Source organism: Vollenhovia emeryi, unplaced genomic scaffold, assembly GCF_000949405.1.
Source record: "Vollenhovia emeryi isolate VEMERY1.0 unplaced genomic scaffold, V.emery_V1.0 DF939152.1, whole genome shotgun sequence".
Taxonomy (NCBI): domain Eukaryota; kingdom Metazoa; phylum Arthropoda; class Insecta; order Hymenoptera; family Formicidae; genus Vollenhovia; species Vollenhovia emeryi.
In genome coordinates this window covers 1,487,543-1,507,365 of record NW_011967214.1, presented here as the reverse complement: position 1 = coordinate 1,507,365, position 19,823 = coordinate 1,487,543, and the positions used below count along the sequence as shown (strand labels likewise).

General features: G+C 40.5%; 3 protein-coding genes across 7 annotated transcripts; 1 reads left to right on the top strand and 2 right to left on the bottom strand.

Annotated features, from left to right (window-relative positions):
- Positions 1 to 3,272: 3,272 nt before the first annotated feature.
- Positions 3,273 to 8,233, bottom strand: LOC105565470 (polypeptide N-acetylgalactosaminyltransferase 3). Of its 4 annotated transcripts, none has more exons than XM_012018711.1 (12): positions 8,158 to 8,233; positions 7,904 to 8,059; positions 7,169 to 7,536; positions 6,973 to 7,082; positions 6,554 to 6,734; positions 6,308 to 6,477; positions 6,046 to 6,213; positions 5,860 to 5,959; positions 5,310 to 5,719; positions 5,055 to 5,197; positions 4,681 to 4,947; positions 3,273 to 4,602 (listed from the first exon to the last, which is right to left on the bottom strand). In XM_012018711.1, exons 3-12 carry the CDS (start codon positions 7,297 to 7,299, stop codon positions 4,471 to 4,473), a joined length of 1,812 nt encoding a protein of 603 aa, XP_011874101.1. In that variant the 5' UTR covers positions 7,300 to 7,536; positions 7,904 to 8,059; positions 8,158 to 8,233; the 3' UTR covers positions 3,273 to 4,470. The 4 variants fall into 4 exon arrangements, with proteins under 4 accessions (XP_011874101.1, XP_011874100.1, XP_011874103.1 ...); XM_012018710.1 differs by having other exon boundaries at positions 8,148 to 8,226; XM_012018713.1 differs by having other exon boundaries at positions 5,310 to 5,545; positions 8,148 to 8,226.
- A 40-nt stretch (positions 8,234 to 8,273) lies between these two features.
- Positions 8,274 to 15,136, top strand: LOC105565471 (protein transport protein Sec31A). Of its 2 annotated transcripts, XM_012018714.1 has the most exons (15): positions 8,274 to 8,427; positions 8,685 to 8,887; positions 8,957 to 9,276; positions 9,577 to 9,680; positions 9,766 to 10,011; positions 10,680 to 10,952; positions 11,057 to 11,428; positions 11,541 to 11,661; positions 11,744 to 12,049; positions 12,132 to 13,249; positions 13,387 to 13,476; positions 14,022 to 14,090; positions 14,166 to 14,402; positions 14,513 to 14,584; positions 14,647 to 15,136. In XM_012018714.1, the coding sequence occupies exons 2-15, from the start codon at positions 8,685 to 8,687 to the stop codon at positions 14,833 to 14,835; spliced, it is 3,720 nt and encodes a 1,239-aa protein (XP_011874104.1). In that variant the 5' UTR covers positions 8,274 to 8,427; the 3' UTR covers positions 14,836 to 15,136. The 2 variants fall into 2 exon arrangements, with proteins under 2 accessions (XP_011874104.1, XP_011874105.1); XM_012018715.1 differs by lacking the exon at positions 13,387 to 13,476.
- A 198-nt stretch (positions 15,137 to 15,334) lies between these two features.
- On the bottom strand, positions 15,335 to 18,197 carry LOC105565469 (integrator complex subunit 10). Its single transcript, XM_012018709.1, has 8 exons — positions 17,920 to 18,197; positions 17,638 to 17,705; positions 17,326 to 17,569; positions 16,751 to 17,255; positions 16,365 to 16,678; positions 16,096 to 16,260; positions 15,771 to 16,029; positions 15,335 to 15,697 (listed from the first exon to the last, which is right to left on the bottom strand). Exons 1-8 carry the CDS (start codon positions 18,070 to 18,072, stop codon positions 15,504 to 15,506), a joined length of 1,902 nt encoding a protein of 633 aa, XP_011874099.1. The 5' UTR covers positions 18,073 to 18,197; the 3' UTR covers positions 15,335 to 15,503.
- Between the last annotated feature and the right edge of the window lie 1,626 nt (positions 18,198 to 19,823).

Below are 19,823 nucleotides of genomic sequence, written 5' to 3'. Positions count from 1 at the left end.
AATATAAATATAAATTGTACCACCACGATTGTGATTTGACCGAGGTTACCGTGTTATACGTACTTTTACTATTTTAGCCACGGAAACGGCGCCGTGTGCCGAGGAAAGCTGTAAAGCGCTCGTTACCTTTAGAACAAGTAGTATTTAAGGACACACACATTGTACACGTACGCGTACTCGAACACGCGCACATACACACAAGTTTTCAAGCTCAGTTCAATCCCACAGATTCTCTATTATAGTCAAATTGAAAAGCATGGGAAAGGCGCGAAGCGCTTCAATCGGGATGAGCGATCGTAGCATTGCTTTATCGATGCGAAGAAGACACGGGTTTCTTTTAGCAAACTGTTTGCGTGTTGCGTGAAAGATGAACGACGCCTTCGCCGAGATACGTTTCAATGGGTCGTTCTCGCAGCTAAAAATTCTCTTTCTTATGTAAAAACGAAAATTCGCTCTAAACCTGAAATATTTTTATTTTACATAAGAAATAAGCACATTTCGACTATTGTAATCAATGCTCTTAAAAGTTCAAGTAATGCTTTTACATGTATATATTGGAAATTATTTATATTTTACAATTTATATTTATTTAATTGCAATATCAAGATCTCCAAGGCAAATTGTCTGCGTAATTCTAGACCGCACTGTACTTGAAACTGCTTTTCGGAGTGATCCATTGAAGTGTTGAATCCTTTCCATGGTGTCAGGACGCGGTTGGCTCATCGAACGGGATGATCGAGTAAAGATGACGTCCGTGAACAATCCTATAATTGTCCGTCACTCCTATTTTCCATATGACATTTATAGCTTACGTAGTCACGCCTTTGTGTGTGCGGCACGATGACTGTATATATGTCAATATGTAATATTTGATGCAAAAAAAATATATATAATAATTCAATATATAATAATTCTATATATATATATACCAGGAAGACTTCTTTGTGTTTGGATTTACTCCACCAGATCCTTTCTGCGGCGCTTTCGAAAAATAGAAAAACAAGATAACTCGATTATCAACGAAAGGAACAACTCACGTGTAACGAAACTGGTTTGTTGTAATTGTTCCCACATAATGTACACTCTGTACTGTTAATAAATTGTATAAATAATTGATTTTCTATATTTTTGTAATGGATATATACGAGTTTATCTATTTTAAAAAATGACAGTATGCATTCGACGATTCTTCTATCGTAAATATCTTCAGTTTTCTTCAACGACATATACACTTGACATTTTTGTTAATTGCTACACGTCGCAAGTTGGTACGACGGTTTCTCTCGCGCGTCCAACTGCTTTTTCAAATTATCTCTTTTTTTTCTCTTTTTACAGCTACATGTCGAGGAGGTCAATGGCGGGTTCAACGAAAAAGACCCCGTTTTCAGGAAATTAAGTCCTCTTTTCCCCACATTGAGAAGAAGAACCGCAAATTAATGTGGGAAACGACGACTTGACCAGGGTCACAGGTGTGTGAGAACCGGAACACTTGCACTGCCGGTGGACGAGTTCACGACGTGACCTGACGATGAATTTCGAAAATTATGAAACACCTTTGACAATCCTAAACCATATCCATTATTCGTATAGTTTTACCGCTATATTACTTAGGCCCGGTTGCACCAAACGTTGTTTAACTTTAACGTTAGTTTAATTCACATTTGTCTCTTTTTAAAGTAAAGTAACAGTTAGAATTAAGCTAACAATATGCTTAAAGCGACGATGGTGAAACCCAGCCTTAGGATACGATTTAAATTAAACTAAAAGCATTAGAATATTATAAGAATATCTGAAGAATCTGTAATAGAGAATATTTGAAGTCAATTGCATTAATAGATAGTCTTCATTCAGCACAAATTGTGTAATTTCTTCTATAAAATAACAGGCTTGGTTATAATAAGAGAGAGAACTAAAGTTCATATTTAAATAATTGACCTTGAGTAAATAATATCCCTGAAAACATTTTTATACAAATTGAAATACTTTTCGAAAATGCTGAGAAAATCTACGTCCTCTCTACAATTCTTTGTATATGTGAATTCTAGAATATTTTACAATTTTCGAAAAAACTTATAAAATTTAAAGAAGATTAAGATATTTTTTCAGAATTCTTCATAAATTTAAAATTAAAAAAATTTTTAAATATATAGCATTTTTGTCATCAGAAAAAGTAAATAATATTAGATATTAGATATGTTTGTCAAATAACATCAGGCATATAGTATAATTTTTCCAATTAAATATAATTTTATACTTAGAACATTTCTCTCTAATTAAAAAATAGATTTAATTGGGCTTTTGCACATTGCAAGATGCATGGTACGTGGTGTTTCAATTACCTTCGCCGACGGGAAAAAGAATTGTTCGTTTCGAAGACGGCGCGAGTCCATAAATAAAGTCTCACTCATCTCGACCAAACTTGGCCTGGAGGTGATCAGATCCGAAGGCACGGGCGGAATAGTGCGCTTCGGACTAAGTGCCTTCTCAGCCTCACCGAGGACGTGACTTTGACCCAGATATCGGTAAACTGTGCCAAGTAGCCCGCGGATGCAACTCGTTCGTATCGTCTGGATCAAAATCACACCAAAACGATATGACAGAGATCGATCTCCTACCGCGCCTCGTGATTTAACGAACATTCTTCCTTTCCAATCAGTTCGCCAACCTTGAGAGTTCAGATTTCGGTAGACAATTCATTCAGAATTGTGAGACAATGCCGCGTTTATGATTAATTGCGTACAGTTGCATGATATTCATGTACAAACATTTTGAAATAACTGTAAAGTAATGCAGTGTAAACGACGATAAATAACACGCTCCTATAATTGACTTTTTAATGTCGTTGTATATACCGGTACATCAGTGTGTAAAAAATGTTGACATAAAAATCGCACTTAAATGTACAATTTCATAACAGAAATAATATAAATGCATGAAATATTTTTGTTAAAATGCGCACACGTGTTGTTCGTGCAATGCAGATTCTTGAAAAGTCATCAAGAATGCAGATAATAACATCTTAAAAAATAAGTGTTGTTCGCCGAGGAAACTTTGTACACTATGTGTTAACCTTCGGCAAACGTATTTGCCTACTGTAGCTGATCCGGATTGGAAGAAACCAAGATCCTTGAGATGTTACTCTTAATTAGGAATTCTGTACCGCAACGTACTTCAATTAAACTGGACGTTTAAAATAAAGAAGGTGAATACGTTGAATGTGTACAGAAATTTAAAGTGGAACTCGTACGTAGTACAATGAAGTTTAACAAGAGAAGATAAATATATTTTTTAATCCTTTTGTCCACGTTTCTTGTTTTCGTACATAATAAAAGCATGACGTATAAAGTTTTCTTGGCGAAAACATTTTTTAAATATATTATTCCCACGCTCTTGATAATTTTTTTTAAATCTAAATATAAAAAAGATTTGTATAAATATACACATTTAATTTTTAAATATTTAAATAACGCTAGAAGGAAATATATCTTATTGCTAGAATAATTATTTTGCAAAAGCTCATAAATGACGTCGTTAATGTTCCAAGATTATGGAACGACATGAAACTGAAGCATTTTCGATTCAGCCTTGACGACGATGACAATAAAGATGACTCGTCGGCAGGGCCTTAACTAGCAATGAATCACTAACAATACGCATCTTCTTCGGAATTGCGACAGTGGAGGATTACCTATTTAAGGCAATGCCAAATCAGTCGAAGGAACGTGTCCCCGCGATCCACGGGCATTTATTTAAGACACTTCCAAACTAGTTAGCCAACTTGGCGTTTACGCGACGTTACTTTGAAGGATAACGTCGATAGGAAGTTGTACGGCGAAACGATGCTCACGTATACGTGTACGATAATTATGGCATCGACGCACTCTTATTCTCGAAACGGCCATTCATGTTCAGATTATTAACCGTGATCAAGCACAGTCATCTCATCCATTAGATGGCGAAACGAGATCCATTTACAGGATGAAAAGACCGCACAATGCAAAAAAGTATCGTGTCTTTGTGCATATTTTTTTCAATATGCGAATTATCTGTTGTTAAACATTGAATGCAATTTTATACAAACACAGGCTGCAATAAAGAGAGAAAGGAAAACGAGGTCAAAATGGATAATAAAATGAAATTAAGTTGCAAATACAAAAGAACGAAAAAGTTCACAAGAAATTTAAATCACATAGAATCGAAGGGCGTCGAGAAAAGGTAACACAAGTGATAAATAATATCTATTATCTTTTATTGCAATAATTCAAACCATGTCATAGAGTAAAGATATGCTATTTGATTTTGTCAGTATAAAAGTAAAAAAAGGCATAAATTTTTCATGAAAATGACAATGTAAATTGCCACAAAATTGGTAGCAGTAAACATATACAAGTATAGTAATTACCGATAAACTGAGCATACTCATCAAGGCACTGCCTTTTCCTTTCTTCGTTGTCAATAACATTAGAATTATTATTTCCAAGGAACCGGTTCTAAAATCCACTGTTGATCGAGATTTTTAGTGCATGTCGCTATTGTAAGCGTGTCATCGTCCGCTGTTGCCTGAAGACACATCTCGGAAGGCACGTGCAAAAATACTTTCGTCTAGAAATAATTATTGTTACTTTTTAAAGGCTGTAAAAGAGGCATTATTGTAACTGACATTTTATAGAGATACAGTACTTGTTCGTCATATTGCCACTTCTGTCTTTCGCGGCCGCTACATGCCATTATTTTCACTTTCGGCGTCTTTTGTTGCGTATCTCGTTCCGGTGCGTCTAAACATACACTTTCATCAGTCATTATCACTCCGTTTTTAGTCATCACGAACATCTGACTGAGCATCGGCCGCGGTATGCATGAGTGTAGAACCGCGTTCCCTGAAGGTTGTGCGTAAGAACCTTTCGCAGTCGGTCGCATAATGCATTTCTTTGTTGCGGCGTGCACGATCTGACACGAATTAAATTATAATCTCCGACTAATCTCAAATTAATTGAGTGGTATTTAAAAATTATACATACAGCTTATTGTATTACAATAATAAAATCAATAAGTACCCTGCCAAAAAATCGATCATCCATGGGAAAGAAGTGCTCCGGCCACACATTCTCCAAGTACCATTCGAAACTTTTACACTGCAGCTTTTCGCGTAAAGCCAGTCTCGAACGAACTTGCTGCTTATACCTTAATCTAGCTGCCTCTAATAAAATTCAAAATGGGTATAAGAATCCATTCATCCGTGAAATTCAATATCTAACTGAATGGATGAAACTAATTCGCAATGATGATAAAATGTATCATCATGATCTCACCAGGATTGAACTTGAAATAGAACTCCGCCCATTGATCCATCCATACCAAAGCGACTCTGGCAAGGTTGCCATATAAGATATCGCCGACGCCACCCGGAAAAGTATAAGGGGAAGACTTTCGAAAGAGATGCCCGACGTGGGAACATGGCGCAATCTCGATGCTGCCTCCGCACTGCCAAGCTCGGAACGACAGTTCCAAGTTCTCGCCACCCCAGATTCGCATCTGATCGTCGTAGCTGCCCAATTTAAAGAAATAATCTCTGTTTATCGAGAAGAGCCCACCTGCCATTGCGGGCGTTCGAAACGGTTCAACAATATTATCGCGCCTTTCCTTCAGTAGACGGCCGTTCAAAGTTAGCCAGCGAAAGTGTAAGTCCCAGTTGAATGCACCCCAATGAAGCTCAAACGATCTACGAAATTACTAATTTTCAGAAAACTGACTAGAAAGTGAATGAAAAAAAAACACAAAGAACGAAGTTTTACTTACAAAAAATTGACACTTTCTATCAAGACACTATCACACCGGCAAATATAAGAATGAATAATTTACCTTGTATAACCGAAGGTATTATCGTTGATTATATCGATTACTGGAGCGACTATTCTTGTTGCATTTTTGCCAACCACTTCAAGTAACGGCTCCAACCATCCTGCAAATATTACATCCAACGTTATCATTGTACGTAACGACAGAAGGACTTTCAGATGTTATTATAAAATAATGGAGCTTACCTACCAACCGTACATTCGCAGTGAGCGTCGAGGAAAGTGAGAACTTCACCTTTGGCATCGTTCGCACCCAAAATTCTCGCTTGTATCAATCCTACCCGTTCATTAGATCGCAAAACTCTCGTAGGAACGTTCAAGGTCTTGACGTAATCATCCAAAGGATTTTTCAGGAATTCTAGCAACAAATAACAAGATGTAGAGGAAAGATGAATTTGTTACAGATCTGATAAAGTTGATATTATCTTGCAGTTAATCATACACTCGCTTACCTCTTTCACTATTATCATCGACGAGAATAATCTCTTCTAACAATTCTCTCGAAGACCGATTGACGACGCTATGTACCGTCCGTAACAGCGTACTCCAAGCTTCATTATGAAATACTATAATAATCGATGTTTTTGGTAAGTAACCTAGGTTTGCGTACCGTGAAATACACCTGTAAAATTTAAAAGAACATTTTACAAGAGGGTAAACCTTTATCTGGCAAAGAAATTAGCCAGTAGCGCTCTTACTTTTTCTTCCTAACGTCGGGTAGTGATCGATTTAGTGGTATCTTATCGCTAGCCATTAAATTAAATCGATTAATTTGGTACAACTGCTGCATCTTGTAAAAGTCTTTCGGATGTATTACCACGGGTTCTCCATTTTTCCCCTCGAATGGCAGTGGACTGAACAAATTCTGATTAATAACATCTGAAAGACAAATACATAAAACAATAAATTACATAAGGCTCTGACGCGAAATCACAATTTAAAGAAATAAAGAATATAAAAAGTCTAAATAATTAAAATTCATTTATTGCGAAAAATTAAAATAATTTAGACACTAATATCTTGGCTCTTATACCTTTTATTCCTTCGAATTGAAAAAAATATATGCAATATCTATACTTTTAAATTCCACAGTTCTTGATATAATTAAATTTCTTACCTTTCGTGATGTTTGGAATTTTCAAGGAGTCCACAGAATCCCCTATGTAATGGCCGACTACTACATGGATCCCCCGATGATCAATGTAATCTTTCTGGTTGCCGTGTGATCTATAACAATCGTACAACAACCTATAAGCATCCTGAATTCAAAATCGCAGTGCTTTGTTCGATTTAAATAAATTGTTAATTTATACCTCAAGTTATTTTGCAGATCGGCGCCTCTCTCCCTGCTCCTAGACCAGATCAGAAACGTGCCTATGCATATAACGATCGAGAAAACGATCATCGACAGGCGTCGTGATCGTCTTAATCTGGGCCACAGCATTCCGCTGCTTGTTAATCCATTATATATTACACCAAGCGTGTTCACATCTCCGACGCGTATCGGCAGAGGGTCAGTTCACGCACTGATCAGTTTCGGGAAGTCCCGTTTCATTTTACTTCACCAAGCTGCCTCAAGTTATCACGCAGATCCGGCCTCCGTTATCGCGTATTCCTCGTGATCGGCAGGTCGGGTCATTGCGACAAAAAAGGAAGATTCCAAGAATTTCTCAAGCGGACTCTGGAAGAAAGATTGTTTGTTATTGCCCGTGTCTTTTTAGATCAACATTTAAGTTTTCACAGCAAATTTAAGCTTGAACTGTATCAGTGTTGTAGGGTAAGGTGAACAAATGCGTATCAAAAATTGGAAGTGTCGCTAATAAGCGACATTTTTAAGTAATTCTCCTGTAAGTGTAATTGTAAAAATTTCAATCCAGAAAAGGGTCGACGCAAAGGCTGTATTTTATTAGAAAACAACTACAAGACGACCCTAGTAGCACAGTGCATTGGCTAAATATTGGTCCAATGATTTTATTAGAAATGCATCGACCGATATTGTCCAACGTAAAGCCATCATTGGCTATGGAATGGATCAACTTGTAACTCACTTTCAAGTGAAAGTAGACATTGGACCCCCGCGAGACAATCAACAGTTTATCGCGGCGCAGTGTAGACAGACCGGTGATGCAATGTCTCGTGCAATACCATAAACGTCAAGCGTCGAGGCGAGCGAAGGAACGTCCGTGCTGAGCCGCGCGGCTGCGCTGCAAACGACAGGTAGATCAATCGAAACGAACGCTCCAACAACCGACAAGAGGACGCAGCGTCGACGACGTCGCGGGGGACGAATACCTAATGTTACCTAGCCAAGTATCGCTCCAGCTCCGGTCGGTGGCGGAGGCGAGCGCTCCCGAGGTCCGAGTCCGACGCCGCGTTCCAGCAGCCGACGCGACGCGCGCGCGGATGTCGCGACGCGCCGACGGGGGGCGGCACCGCCGACGGTGCTCGCGTGCAGCACGCCACGTTGGAAGCCTCGACTTGACGGGTCGTCGCATCTCGCCAGAGAGAGAGAGAGAGCAGCCCCCGGTCTGCCGTTACGCCCGTGGAGAAGCTGCCCCGTTCACGAGCCAAGGTGAGAGCGCGCCGTTGGAGCGGGACGCCGGGTCGTGGCGACCGCGTCTCGAAGGAGACGCGGCTCCCCGGATGCGGTTACACGTCGACCGCATTTCTCGATACCGCCGTCGTCTTCCCGTCACCGCGTTTACGCGACCTGATCGCCACCCGCTCGCGGCCTCCTTCCGCGTCACCCGCGCGCGAGCCTCCTTCGTGGCTCGTTGACGCGCCCGCGCGAAATGTACGGACCGTTGACAGCGGGCTTTTCTCCGACAGATGAAAGTCAAGGAGCTGCTGAAGACTGTCAATGTAGCATGGTCCCCGCCAGCTCAGCATCCCATCATGCTGGCCGCCGGCACGGCGGCGCAGCAGTTGGACGCCAGCTTCAGCACGTCCGCCAGTCTGGACCTGTACTCGCTGAATCTGCAGCAGCCAGGATACGAAATGGAGCTTCAGACCAGCGTACCCAGCGATCATAGGTCAGTGGCTTACGTAATGTTGAATCTAGCGTCCCAGACTGATTGACCGAGCGACATCCGTCGGTTTAGATTTCACAAGATCATCTGGGAACCCTACGGGAATAATCCAGCGGGCATTATCGTCGGCGGCTGCGAGGACGGGACCATAAAGATCTATTCTGCCGCAAAGTTATTGGCCAGGGACAGCAATTGCCTGATAAACAGTCCTCACAGGCATGCCGGTCCTGTTAGAGCGATGGACTTTAATCCCTTCCGAGAAGACAATCAGCTGGCTACAGGTGCGACAGAGAGCGAGATCTACATCTGGGATATCAATACAAACATTTCGACCACCCTTTCTCGGAGCCAACAGTCGGAAGACGTTCAGCATATTGCCTGGAACAAGCAAGGTCCTTATGTTGCAGATTACGCTAAATTCAATTAAATTTATAAGACTCGTGTGACAAACACAAATTCGAAGGAATAGAGACCGAGGAGTCGTGACAGCACGCTAGTGTCTAAATAATTCTTATTTTTAATTTATTGCGAAATAAATATCACCCTGGCTGAGGGAGGATAATATTTTTCGTAATCGATTTAAAATAAAAATTATTTAGACACACACCGTCGCGGCTCCTTACTTTCTATTCCTTCGAATTTAAATTTATACAAATCTGTTCAATCGATACAACTCTTACTTCATTTTACAGTACATTTGAAGGACATTCTCGCCTCCACATTTTCACAATGCTGCGTTATATGGAACGTGAAAGAAAAGAAGCCGATATTTAAGCTGACAGATGCAAACACGAGGGTAAAGTTCTTTTCCACTTTAACACCATGATGGAGCACGAAAAGATCAACGAAGATCTTGATCGTTTTGTCTCGGTTACACGTAGGTACGCTGGAAAGTTGCCCAGTGGCATCCGGATATTGGAACGCAGTTGTGCTTGGCATCTGAAGATGATCAAACACCCATCATTGAATTGTGGGACGTGAGAGTTCCAACGTCGCCGTTGAAAACTCTGCAAGGCCATCAGCGTGGTGTCCTTTCGATCGCGTGGAATCCGCAGGACGCTGACTTACTCTTGAGTTGCGCTAAGGATAACAGAATCTTGTGCTGGAATCCCAATTCAAACGCGCTGGTACGTAATGCCTCTGATACGCGTTCCAATACACTGTTAGAAGTAGATCTGTAACACACGTGTGAATATTAATACGTCACACACTTAAAGTGTGTGAATATTAATGCGTCATACATATTTAATGCATGATTTTTCAAACGTCATGCACTATCGTCTTGAAATAAAAATATATTAAATACAAATGGCTATTTATGTTACTAATCTTTAATACTAACACTTGTTAGTTAAATGTTATACATTTTATTATGTGCTTTACTCGGAGTCCAAGTATGTTACTTTTATACACATATTTGTGTAATTTGATGAAGGCATTTTTATATATTCTTGCTGTTTAAAGTCGCATCATATAACTTAATTACTTGCTTTCACCAAATTACATATGTGTATAATAGTATTATTGAATTTGCAATGTAGCGCAATCTTTTTTTTTACACATTTATATACAGGTACCTTGAAAATTACACACCTAAATAAGTTATGCACCTTCAGCAGCGTGAAAAGTCACACGCGCCAATAAAATCAAACGTCCATCTGTGCATGAAAAAGTCACACACTTACAGACGTCTTAAAACGGCGGACACACATCACATGCGATAAATGATATTCACACACTGCTTCTAACAGTGTAAATTAGTGGAATTTTAAGTATTGTCACTTTTTAATGACAGAATGGTGAGGTGATATGCGAGTTGGCCCAAACAGCTCAGTGGAACTTCGATGTGTCTTGGTGCCCGAGGAATCCAGGATTAATTGTTGGCAGTAGTTTCGACGGTCATGCTGTTGTCTACTCTTTATTAGGCGGGCAAGAGACGTCCAACAAAATAGCAGATTCATTCCCAGGAATGGACCCTTTCACTCAATCTACAGTACAAACAGGAACAACGGCAGTATTGACGAAGGCTCCTAAATGGTTAAAGAGGCCATTTGGAGCATCATTTGGGGTAAGCTTTTAATTTTGCTTTAGATTACACTATGTGTATACATTAAACGGAAAATATTTTTTGCAATAAAGTATAAATTACTCAATAAAAACGATCATTTTTAGTTTGGTGGCAAATTAGTGATCTTCGAGAATCAGCCTGCTGATCCAAACTTAGCAAATAAGAAAGCGAATAGAAAAGTTATTATATCGCAAGTAATTGTACAACCCAGTCTTATTCAACGTTCCAACAAATTGAAAGCAACACTGGAGACTGAGCAATTCAGTGAGTTCTGTAAGGAAAAGGTAGATAAGTCTCCAGACGAGCATACCAAGAAAGTCTGGAGATGTGTACGCGCTTACTTTGATCAAAACGTGACGAAGAGTATATTGGAGTTGTTGGGTTACAACACCGAGACAATGAATAATAAGCTGAATCAGTTTGTGCCTCAGGATGATATAAATGATATTGTAGAGGGTGTCTCCAATCTTAATAACGTAAGGTTTCGACTGATATTTACGTCGTCCACTTTTGCTATAATTTAATTATATCTTTGCCATCCAAACTTATTTGAATTTTATTTATATATGTCTACTTTTTATGTGACAGGTATTAAATGGTAATGTTATGGTCGGCAGTACTGCGTTTGACGCTGTTGCACAGGAGCAAAGTAAAAAAGTATCGTCAAACAAGCCTGCAGATAGTACTTACGTCATAAATACTTCTGACGGTAATCAGTAGATATTGATACAGCATTGATAAATGCGGCGAAACAAATGTACAAACAACTTACGTTTGCATTACTCTTTTAGATGAGGATGGTCTTATTACTCAAGCCATTCTCTTAGGAAATATCGAGGCCGCTGTATCTTTGTGTTTTGCCAGCAAGAGGTACGCCGACGCTATAATTCTTTCGATGGCCGCTGGTCCTGATCTACTGGCGCGTACCCAATACAAATACTTTTTAGAGCACTCTAGTGCATTAAATTCTCTTATCAATTCACTAGTTAGTGAAAATTGGGCAGAAGTTGTTAAGAACAGTGATATAAAGTGCTGGAAGGAAGCACTGGTTGGTATATTTACACATTCCAATGCGCAAGAACGATCTGCCTTGTGCGGTAAGGATACAATAAAGCGTTACGAAAATAATTTGCAATCATTTGCTACTGTAATGTTTACAATATAAATTGTGTATAACAGATATGCTGGGTGATCGCTTGGTGCTGTGTGAAAATCCCCTTCTTAAAAAGCAAGCGCAAATTTGTTACATTTGCTCTGGCAATTTGAATAAATTGATCGAGGTGTCCGAGGCTGACATTCAAGAAGTGGTAGAACTGATCGTAATAATGCAGAAAGCTTTGGAACTCCAAGGCATCAGGGAAGTTCAAATAGAGGATAAAATTGCCAACGTGCTGTCTCAGTACGCCGAGATGCTGGCGGCGGAAGGCGATCTGGAAGCAGCCTTGAATTATCTTGGGAACACTCAGGACCAAAGAATTTCGATGCTGAGAGATCGTTTGTGCAAAGCTTTGAGCTATATGCAGGAGCAGAGGCACGTTACGAAGCCTGCGGCTCAGAATTACTACGAACAGACGCGAAGGGTATCGCAAGGTCCGTGCAATCCGCTGCAACAGCCGTTGCAGCAGCAAACGGCGCCTTCGGCGCAGACTTGGAACACAACTCCGCTAAAACAAACCTATGGTGCTCCCACAAATCAGTTCAACGCTCAGCCGTCTCAGCTGTATGGAATGCCCCCTCCTCCCCAGCCTCAGATGCAATCTACGATTTACGATCAATATTCTACGTCTCATCCGTACAATCAGATCCCAGCTCAGCCGCTCCCTCCGCCTCCACCGACATCCACTTCTAACTTGAGTAGCTCGAGACCATCCAGCGTCGGACCGCAGTCGAGAACAAAATATTTGATAGACCCGTCTGTGAAATCCACCCAGTCATACGGTCAGACAAGTTTTCCACCGTCGAACCCACTGTACAATTCTCAGCAAGTCCCACCTGTCCCCGGCTACCCTCAGCAGAATTCGTATCAGCCTCAGGTTCCTATGCCGGGCAACGTCTACCCCGGTCAACCGCCAAGCTTTATGAATAATCCTAAAGAACCAGAACCGTACAATCCGCTTCAGCCGAACATAATGTCGCCGTTGCAAAATGTGCCACAGACCCAAATGTACGACCCTATCAGATCGCAGCCTACTCCACAAACGCAGACGTACGGGAGCGAAAATACGTATCCATTGCCGCCGCCGCCGCAATCATCTGGATGGAACGATCCGCCTATTGGGAAAAGTTCCAGAGGACAGGTAAATCACAGTCTCGAGTTTACAACGTTTAGTTCCTCTTGATTGGCGCCTACTCTCGTGTTATTTCCTTATCTTTCGATTGAGTAAATTTCTCACATTTAGATACTGATATATGTATTCGTTATAAAATCATATAGCCGGTACTAGCACTATACAGCGAAATGTCTGCGGAACATTCTGGCACTAGGAAGTGGAAGGCAAAACATTCGAAGGGTGTAGACGTTAAGGTAGTCGGTTTCACATGTCGAGAATGCTATATCTACAACGGATACGTTCCATTTAGAGTTCGAAATGCTCATTTCATCCTCGTTCAGCAACTGTTAACCAAGGATAAATGATGCTCACGTGTGTTACGAGCACCAAATAGAACCAGTGTTTCGTATAATTGTAGAATATATTGTTATCGTCAGTGATACCTGCGTTTCCCCCATATTTAATAGACTTAATCAAACTTATTATAATGATAATCTTTCACTTGTGTGATATGAACTAATAAGTGTGCTATACGAAAGAGTAAGCTCAAGCTTTATTTATTATTATCCTTGATATCTTGCGTGTCATAAATTTCATAGCGTGAAGAATTTTTGCCGCACATTTGTTTCATGTTTTATTTATCGTTTTAAATATCAAAGTGAACTTGTGGAGCTTAGTTTGGAGCTTTCAGTTCTTTCCATAGTGCCATAAATGTGTCATCAATCACCACTGTAAAGTGGCTGAAGAGAGCTTGTAGTAAGAATACATTGCTAAGAATGAATTGTTTATATTTTTCCAGTCGAAGACGGACTATCAGCTACACAATCCAATAATGCATCCATTGCAAACTAATCAACCGGAACAGAGTGTAAGCTTCGTGATTTCTGCATACGTATTCATGTGCACGCATTTATATAATGTATACCTTAATATTTTCTTTCAGCCATTACCGCAGGACAATTTCTATCAGGAGTCTCCCGCACTTTATAATCCGCAATTCAGGCAAGGCGTGCCGAATACGGCACCACTTAACAAACCAGTTGAACCGTTACAGCCTGTAATGCCCGCGAGGGTGGCGGAACCTGAGAAACCGAAAGCACCTATACCCGAGCAACATATGCATTTAAAAACAATATTAGATGAATTAAAAAATCAGTGCTATGAGAATGCGAAGAATCCGGTAAATACCTGATTATAACAATATATATGTAACAATATCCACGTATACATATTATTTGCTCCTTTTTTACTGTTTGATAAAAGACAGTTGTATTCGTATTATCTTTCTAGCAAATCAAAAGGAAGATAGAAGATGTGTCAAAGAAATTGGAAGTGCTATACGATTGCCTTAGAGAGAATAAGGTGAGTCAGTTATAATATTATTGTGTATTATGTGAATCTGAAACGAATTGTCTTCTTTCCAGTTGTCTCAGAATACTCTACAAAGTTTACATCAGATATCACAGATGATTCAAAATGGCAATTACACAGGTGGACTAGACTTACATACGCAATTAGTGTCAGGACCAGATTTTAGTCAAATAGCTTCCTTCATGCCTGGAATTAAAGTATTACTTCTAAGTGCCCTTCAATTGAGCGTTTACATCAGATAAAATGCCCAAAAATCTAACTTGTTTATATATTCATCGTGAATTTTTATAATTCTAAACAGCCTTAACAAGAGGATTATTTGTTACATTAACTTTGTATATTAATCTCGATAGTGAGTAATCAATAATGTAGCATGTAACTATGTTCATAATCAATTACGCATTGATTGTCAATTAAATTTTATAAATCCTGTTTTGAAAATAATATTTTATCGATTATCATAATTTTATATTATTTTGTTAGTTATTACGGCTATTGTTAAAGATGTATACATGTAAGAAAATAAAACGTCCATAGAAAAGATTTGAAGGCAAGATTAAGAACACCTTGTTGTAATTATATGTATATATGATTATAATATTAAAATCTATTATGTAAGAAAATTGCACACTTGTTTTCCACAAGTCTTAAAATGTTGGGCTTCACTTTGTGTTCAATGCATGTATAAAACATGTAAAATTTACATATATCGGTTTGGCAATAAAGAAGCATGTTCTTTAATTGTTTTCTAAACTTTTGTATATTATACTTTATAAAATCTTCATAAATAATTTACCAAGTGTCACATAATTATTATGGATTGGATTGCATGTGTTAGGAATTGTTTCGAAAGATTCGATGTAAAAATATTGTACAAGTTATGACACGCTACAAATGGTGAGACTCAAAACTAATTTGATTTGGATGAACTAATTGGACATTGGATGAATAAGCTATGCAGAATAACGTCTTGTTCGTTGATAATAAACTTTTGCAACAGTTCATCTAAAGGTTCGATACCGTCCCGTGCGGCTTGTCGACGCATGGCTTGCTTCAATTCCTCGCGTACTCCTTTATCAGCACCGCGAGTTGTGATGCGGCGGCCTAGAATAATTCTCGAATAATTTTTTTCATTTCTGCAATATAGTATATATTAAGAGAAAGTTACTGCATGTACTTTGTATAATCCCCGCTGCTGCCGTTAGGTCCAGTAATACTCCTCCGCCATGTTCAGTCCATAAATACGTTAATTCTTCTAAAATATCTACACATATTAAGTAATCTTGGAATAATGGATAAGTGAAGCTTCCACGATTGAGAATTCGTTCAGTTATTGTAGTTAAAATACTAGCTTCTTGTGGCCAATCTATCTGCATAAGGACCAATGCGTTACCAATAGCCAGGTCCCGAATACTCCCAGGTAAAGAGAAGTTTTTCTAAAGTCAAATCAATCATATATTCGACAATATTAAAAGATCACTGCAAAAAGAAAGAATGATTACCTTTAGCGCTAAAAGAAGCAATCTGCAACAGTATTGTAAAATAGGAAAACGGGCGAGAGTCAAGTAATGTAAATGCCTCGTGCTTGGGGCTGTCAGATTGTGAGATACTTTGCCTGACGCAGTGGGCAACGAGTTTACTACCAAAACAATATATTCCAGCATGCCCTGGAAGAAAGATTATTTAGTAGATTAGGAAAGCGAGAGATCGACAATATGGGGATACTCTACATAAATGACTCAATGAGATAAACATTCGAGTCGCAGCGCACCTTGTAATCTTTCAAAAAGAAGCATGTACTGGCCGAACGAAGATTAGAGGATAAATTATTTCCCTCTGTTAATCTGGTCAACACTTCGTGATATAAACCTTTATACATTGCTAAGTCCGTTAAGAAGAGATTCAGCCAATTATCTAGCCGCAATTGTTGATTCAGTTTGGTTATTTCTCTCTGAAGATAGTCATTGCTGTGTAGCAAATCCCACAGCTTCACCGCCAATGCTAGGCCACTGCCATTGTAATCACTGTCGCTAGTTATTATCGTGACGGCGTTATCATCTCGCTTCCGCTTTTTCAACTTGGGCTCTGGTTCACGGAATTCAAAGGTACAAGTATAAAATTTAGCTTATTCCAATAATCACAAACGTAGAATCTCACCGGCGGAATATACGCAGTCTCCAAAAGCCTCTACGAGGCAATACGTGGTCTCTTCGTTAGCAATGAGAGTGTTATGCTCGTTTAGTATTCTTAATAATACTACAATTGTACACATCAATAATTGCCTGACAACGGGCTCGTCGCACAGACCAGTGCTATGCGCAATCGCGTACTGTTGCAGTCTATCGCTGTACGTTTCACGGTTCCAAGGCGTAGCGAATAAACTGCCCAACTCCCATCCCAATTTCTTGCCCATCAGCTCCACGATTTGGAACAGCCTGTCCCACGGGTTTGGAATTTGCGTGTCCTGCGGCTGTTGTATGTACGCTAAATAAAATTCCACCGCCTTACATAACAGTCGTAAGCTGAGACGAGGGTTCAATTCTACTACGGCACCGCCGAGCAACGGCAGCGCGTCGCACGCCAACAATCTTCTGAAACCATTCACGGCTCGGCCTGGATGACTGTGTTTCTCCGCGGTTAACAGGGTCTCCACCAAACGTGGCTGAAGCATAAACGCGAATAAATATCGTCTAAGAATCGAGCGTCCTCGCTTCGTATTCCAAGATACGCACTCCGTGAGTCGCTACGGTCAGAGGAAACTTGCGCAGCAGCAGCAGCAACAATTTGCAATGCTCCATCGTGTCCTCGCTGTGATCCGCCGTCATCACGAGCAACCTGTGCTGCAATTCCTGCGGGATATGTTGAAACATCTGGCACAGGAATTCGGCCTCGCTGTCGCACTGTTCCAAGCGAAGACACGTTGTTACCGTCTCTATCTCTTTCCATATTTCGCGATCGTCCGGAAAATTTTCGAATCTGTGCTTGCGTTCAGGGAAGGATTAGAGGAAGATAATGTATACATTTCAATGGTGATAGATACTCACATCTCGCTGAAGCACTTGGCCGCCTCCTTCACATTTTTCGACAGCTTCTCGATACGATACGCCTCAAACTGAAAGCGAAAAAGAGACTAAATGTCGCTACCCATGTGATCACTACAGACACGCCTAAATTCAAATCCAATTACTGAAAATTACGAGACGATGCTGTTCGAAATAGATTGCCCCGCGTGAAGAAAAAGAAGTAAAGAAGAAAACTATAAAATAAATATATGAAACACAGAAGCAACGATCAATGTGCATGTGTAGTGACGAGCCGGTACTAACCTGAACTTTGGCGCTATGAGGAAACAGAGATTTCGCGGTGATCAGCCAGGATTTAGCGGCGTAAATGTCGACCGACATCGCCTGCTTAGCTCTCATTATTAAATAATCTTCTTTGGATAACTGGTTATCCGCGCTGGACGGTTTCTCCAACATAATGTAATATTATGTGTAGTATCACTGACGTGCATACACAGGCACCACAGTTCCCATATCACACACGTCACACACTCGCAACTCTCCGTCTTCACACTCTCTGAGAGCTGTCAGAGATGTGATCCTCGAACGCGATACGCTCTCTGTGGACATTGAAAACACGGACATGAACTACGTAGCCAATGGCCACGTTTGGGCGGATAACTCGGATGCAGACGCTTTGGTTGTGTTCCGTGCTGTGTGCATGAAATGTCGATAAAAACACATGGCAGTTATTGAGTTTTCGTTACGCGAGCCAACAGACCAACTTGTTGAAGCCCGCCACCACCCCCGCCGAATTCTTCTCCTCTTTTCTTTGCAATAATTGTGTTTTAACGTTTTTGTCATTAATTTTTTTTAAACATTTAATACGCATACAACAATACATGACTCTTACGTTGTAAAACATTAATGAAAAAATGTTACGCAACGCTACACACGAAGCTGTGGCTATTGCGTAACATTTTTTATTAGTGTACAAATGAAAAATCATTACAAATTCAATGTCGCACCTTTAGTTTTATTTATAAAAAATCTATGAACTAGTATTATTAATAGATATTATTAATCACCGATACGTGCTAATTAAAGCACTCGATTCAATATTTTGTGTATTATTTCGCGTTTTCAACCTAGAAACAGCCGCCAAATTATACTCGAAGCGACGAGAGATTTAATGCGATGATACGAGATGTGTCCGAATACGAGCGTCGTTTAAAAAAGCAAACTGATAACAAAAAATTACAACAAATCGATCATTTGCCAAGAAATTATCTCTCTAACATTATTACGTATAAAATTGCGCGAATAACATATAACGTTTCCATTTTCGTCGCGCTCAGGAGTGCCGTTTAAATAATCGAAATAAAGACTTTTCAAAGCGATCACAGCGACCAACCGTTACCGACGAAGAATGATAGCCGTTTATCCGTGAAAATTAACGGAGCAGGTACGGCGTATCTCTCATTATTCGTCAAATTTTTTAAAAATGTTTTTCAAGCCCGCGCGCCGCTTGGTACTTGTTTACGTCGAGCCGCCGCGCCACCGGTGACCGCCGCGCGGTCAGAGGACGTTCGCGCTTCGCAGTATATCGTTCGTGCCGCCGGCACGTACGCCGCGGGGTGATGTGCGCGATCATTTTCGTTTTCGCGACGTCGTTTTCGTTCCTCGGGAGAGAGAAACTTTTGCTGTTTCGCTATTCGAGATACATCGCGTCTGATCGCGTCGTTGACGTGACTCGCGTAGTACCGTCGTAGCAGCGCCGCGCGGTGGCCGCACGGCGCCATGTTGATGGATTCGAGGAGTGCTGTGGACACGACGCAGCGGCTCGGTCTCGTACGATGGTCGTCGCGTTTCACGGTACGCACAATCGCGGTGAGTTTGCCATCGTCCAGTTTAACAATCCGCGCGACGTCGAGTCGACCCTCGCGCGTCGGTAATTCTCCGCGACGCGTAAATCTGGGAAATCTCGATCGAAATCTCACGCGCGGCCGGCGTCGCTTCGACGCGTCTCGGGCGCCAACGGTACACCGAGTTCTCCAATTTTAATCGGTATCTCGTCGCGCGTGCAGTAATGTTCGAGTTATCCACGCGCGATGCGCGGCGAGAGAAACGTTCGCGCGAAATCGCCCCGTTGAACGCGACGCGCGTCAAGATTAGCTGGTGGCAGAGAATGATCCGTAAACGCTTAAGACTGGCTTAGTCGTAGACGT

Bases quoted from the DNA above. Each gene is read 5' to 3' on its own strand.
- LOC105565470 (XM_012018711.1), bottom strand. From the start codon at position 7,299: ATGCTGTGGCCCAGATTAAGACGATCACGACGCCTGTCGATGATCGTT. The intron at 5,198-5,309 runs GTGAGATCATGA...GAATTTTATTAG, and splicing joins CTATTTCAAGTTCAATCCTG to AGGCAGCTAGATTAAGGTAT. The intron at 4,948-5,054 runs GTACTTATTGAT...AATTCGTGTCAG, and splicing joins ATGATCGATTTTTTGGCAGG to ATCGTGCACGCCGCAACAAA.
- LOC105565471 (XM_012018714.1), top strand. From the start codon at position 8,685: ATGAAAGTCAAGGAGCTGCTGAAGACTGTCAATGTAGCATGGTCCCCG. The intron at 11,662-11,743 runs GTAATCAGTAGA...TTACTCTTTTAG, and splicing joins CGTCATAAATACTTCTGACG to ATGAGGATGGTCTTATTACT. The intron at 14,585-14,646 runs GTGAGTCAGTTA...TCTTCTTTCCAG, and splicing joins ATTGCCTTAGAGAGAATAAG to TTGTCTCAGAATACTCTACA.
- LOC105565469 (XM_012018709.1), bottom strand. From the start codon at position 18,072: ATGTTGGAGAAACCGTCCAGCGCGGATAACCAGTTATCCAAAGAAGAT. The intron at 16,679-16,750 runs GTGAGATTCTAC...TCCGTGAACCAG, and splicing joins AGACTGCGTATATTCCGCCG to AGCCCAAGTTGAAAAAGCGG. The intron at 16,030-16,095 runs GTAATCATTCTT...ATTTGACTTTAG, and splicing joins TGCTTCTTTTAGCGCTAAAG to AAAAACTTCTCTTTACCTGG.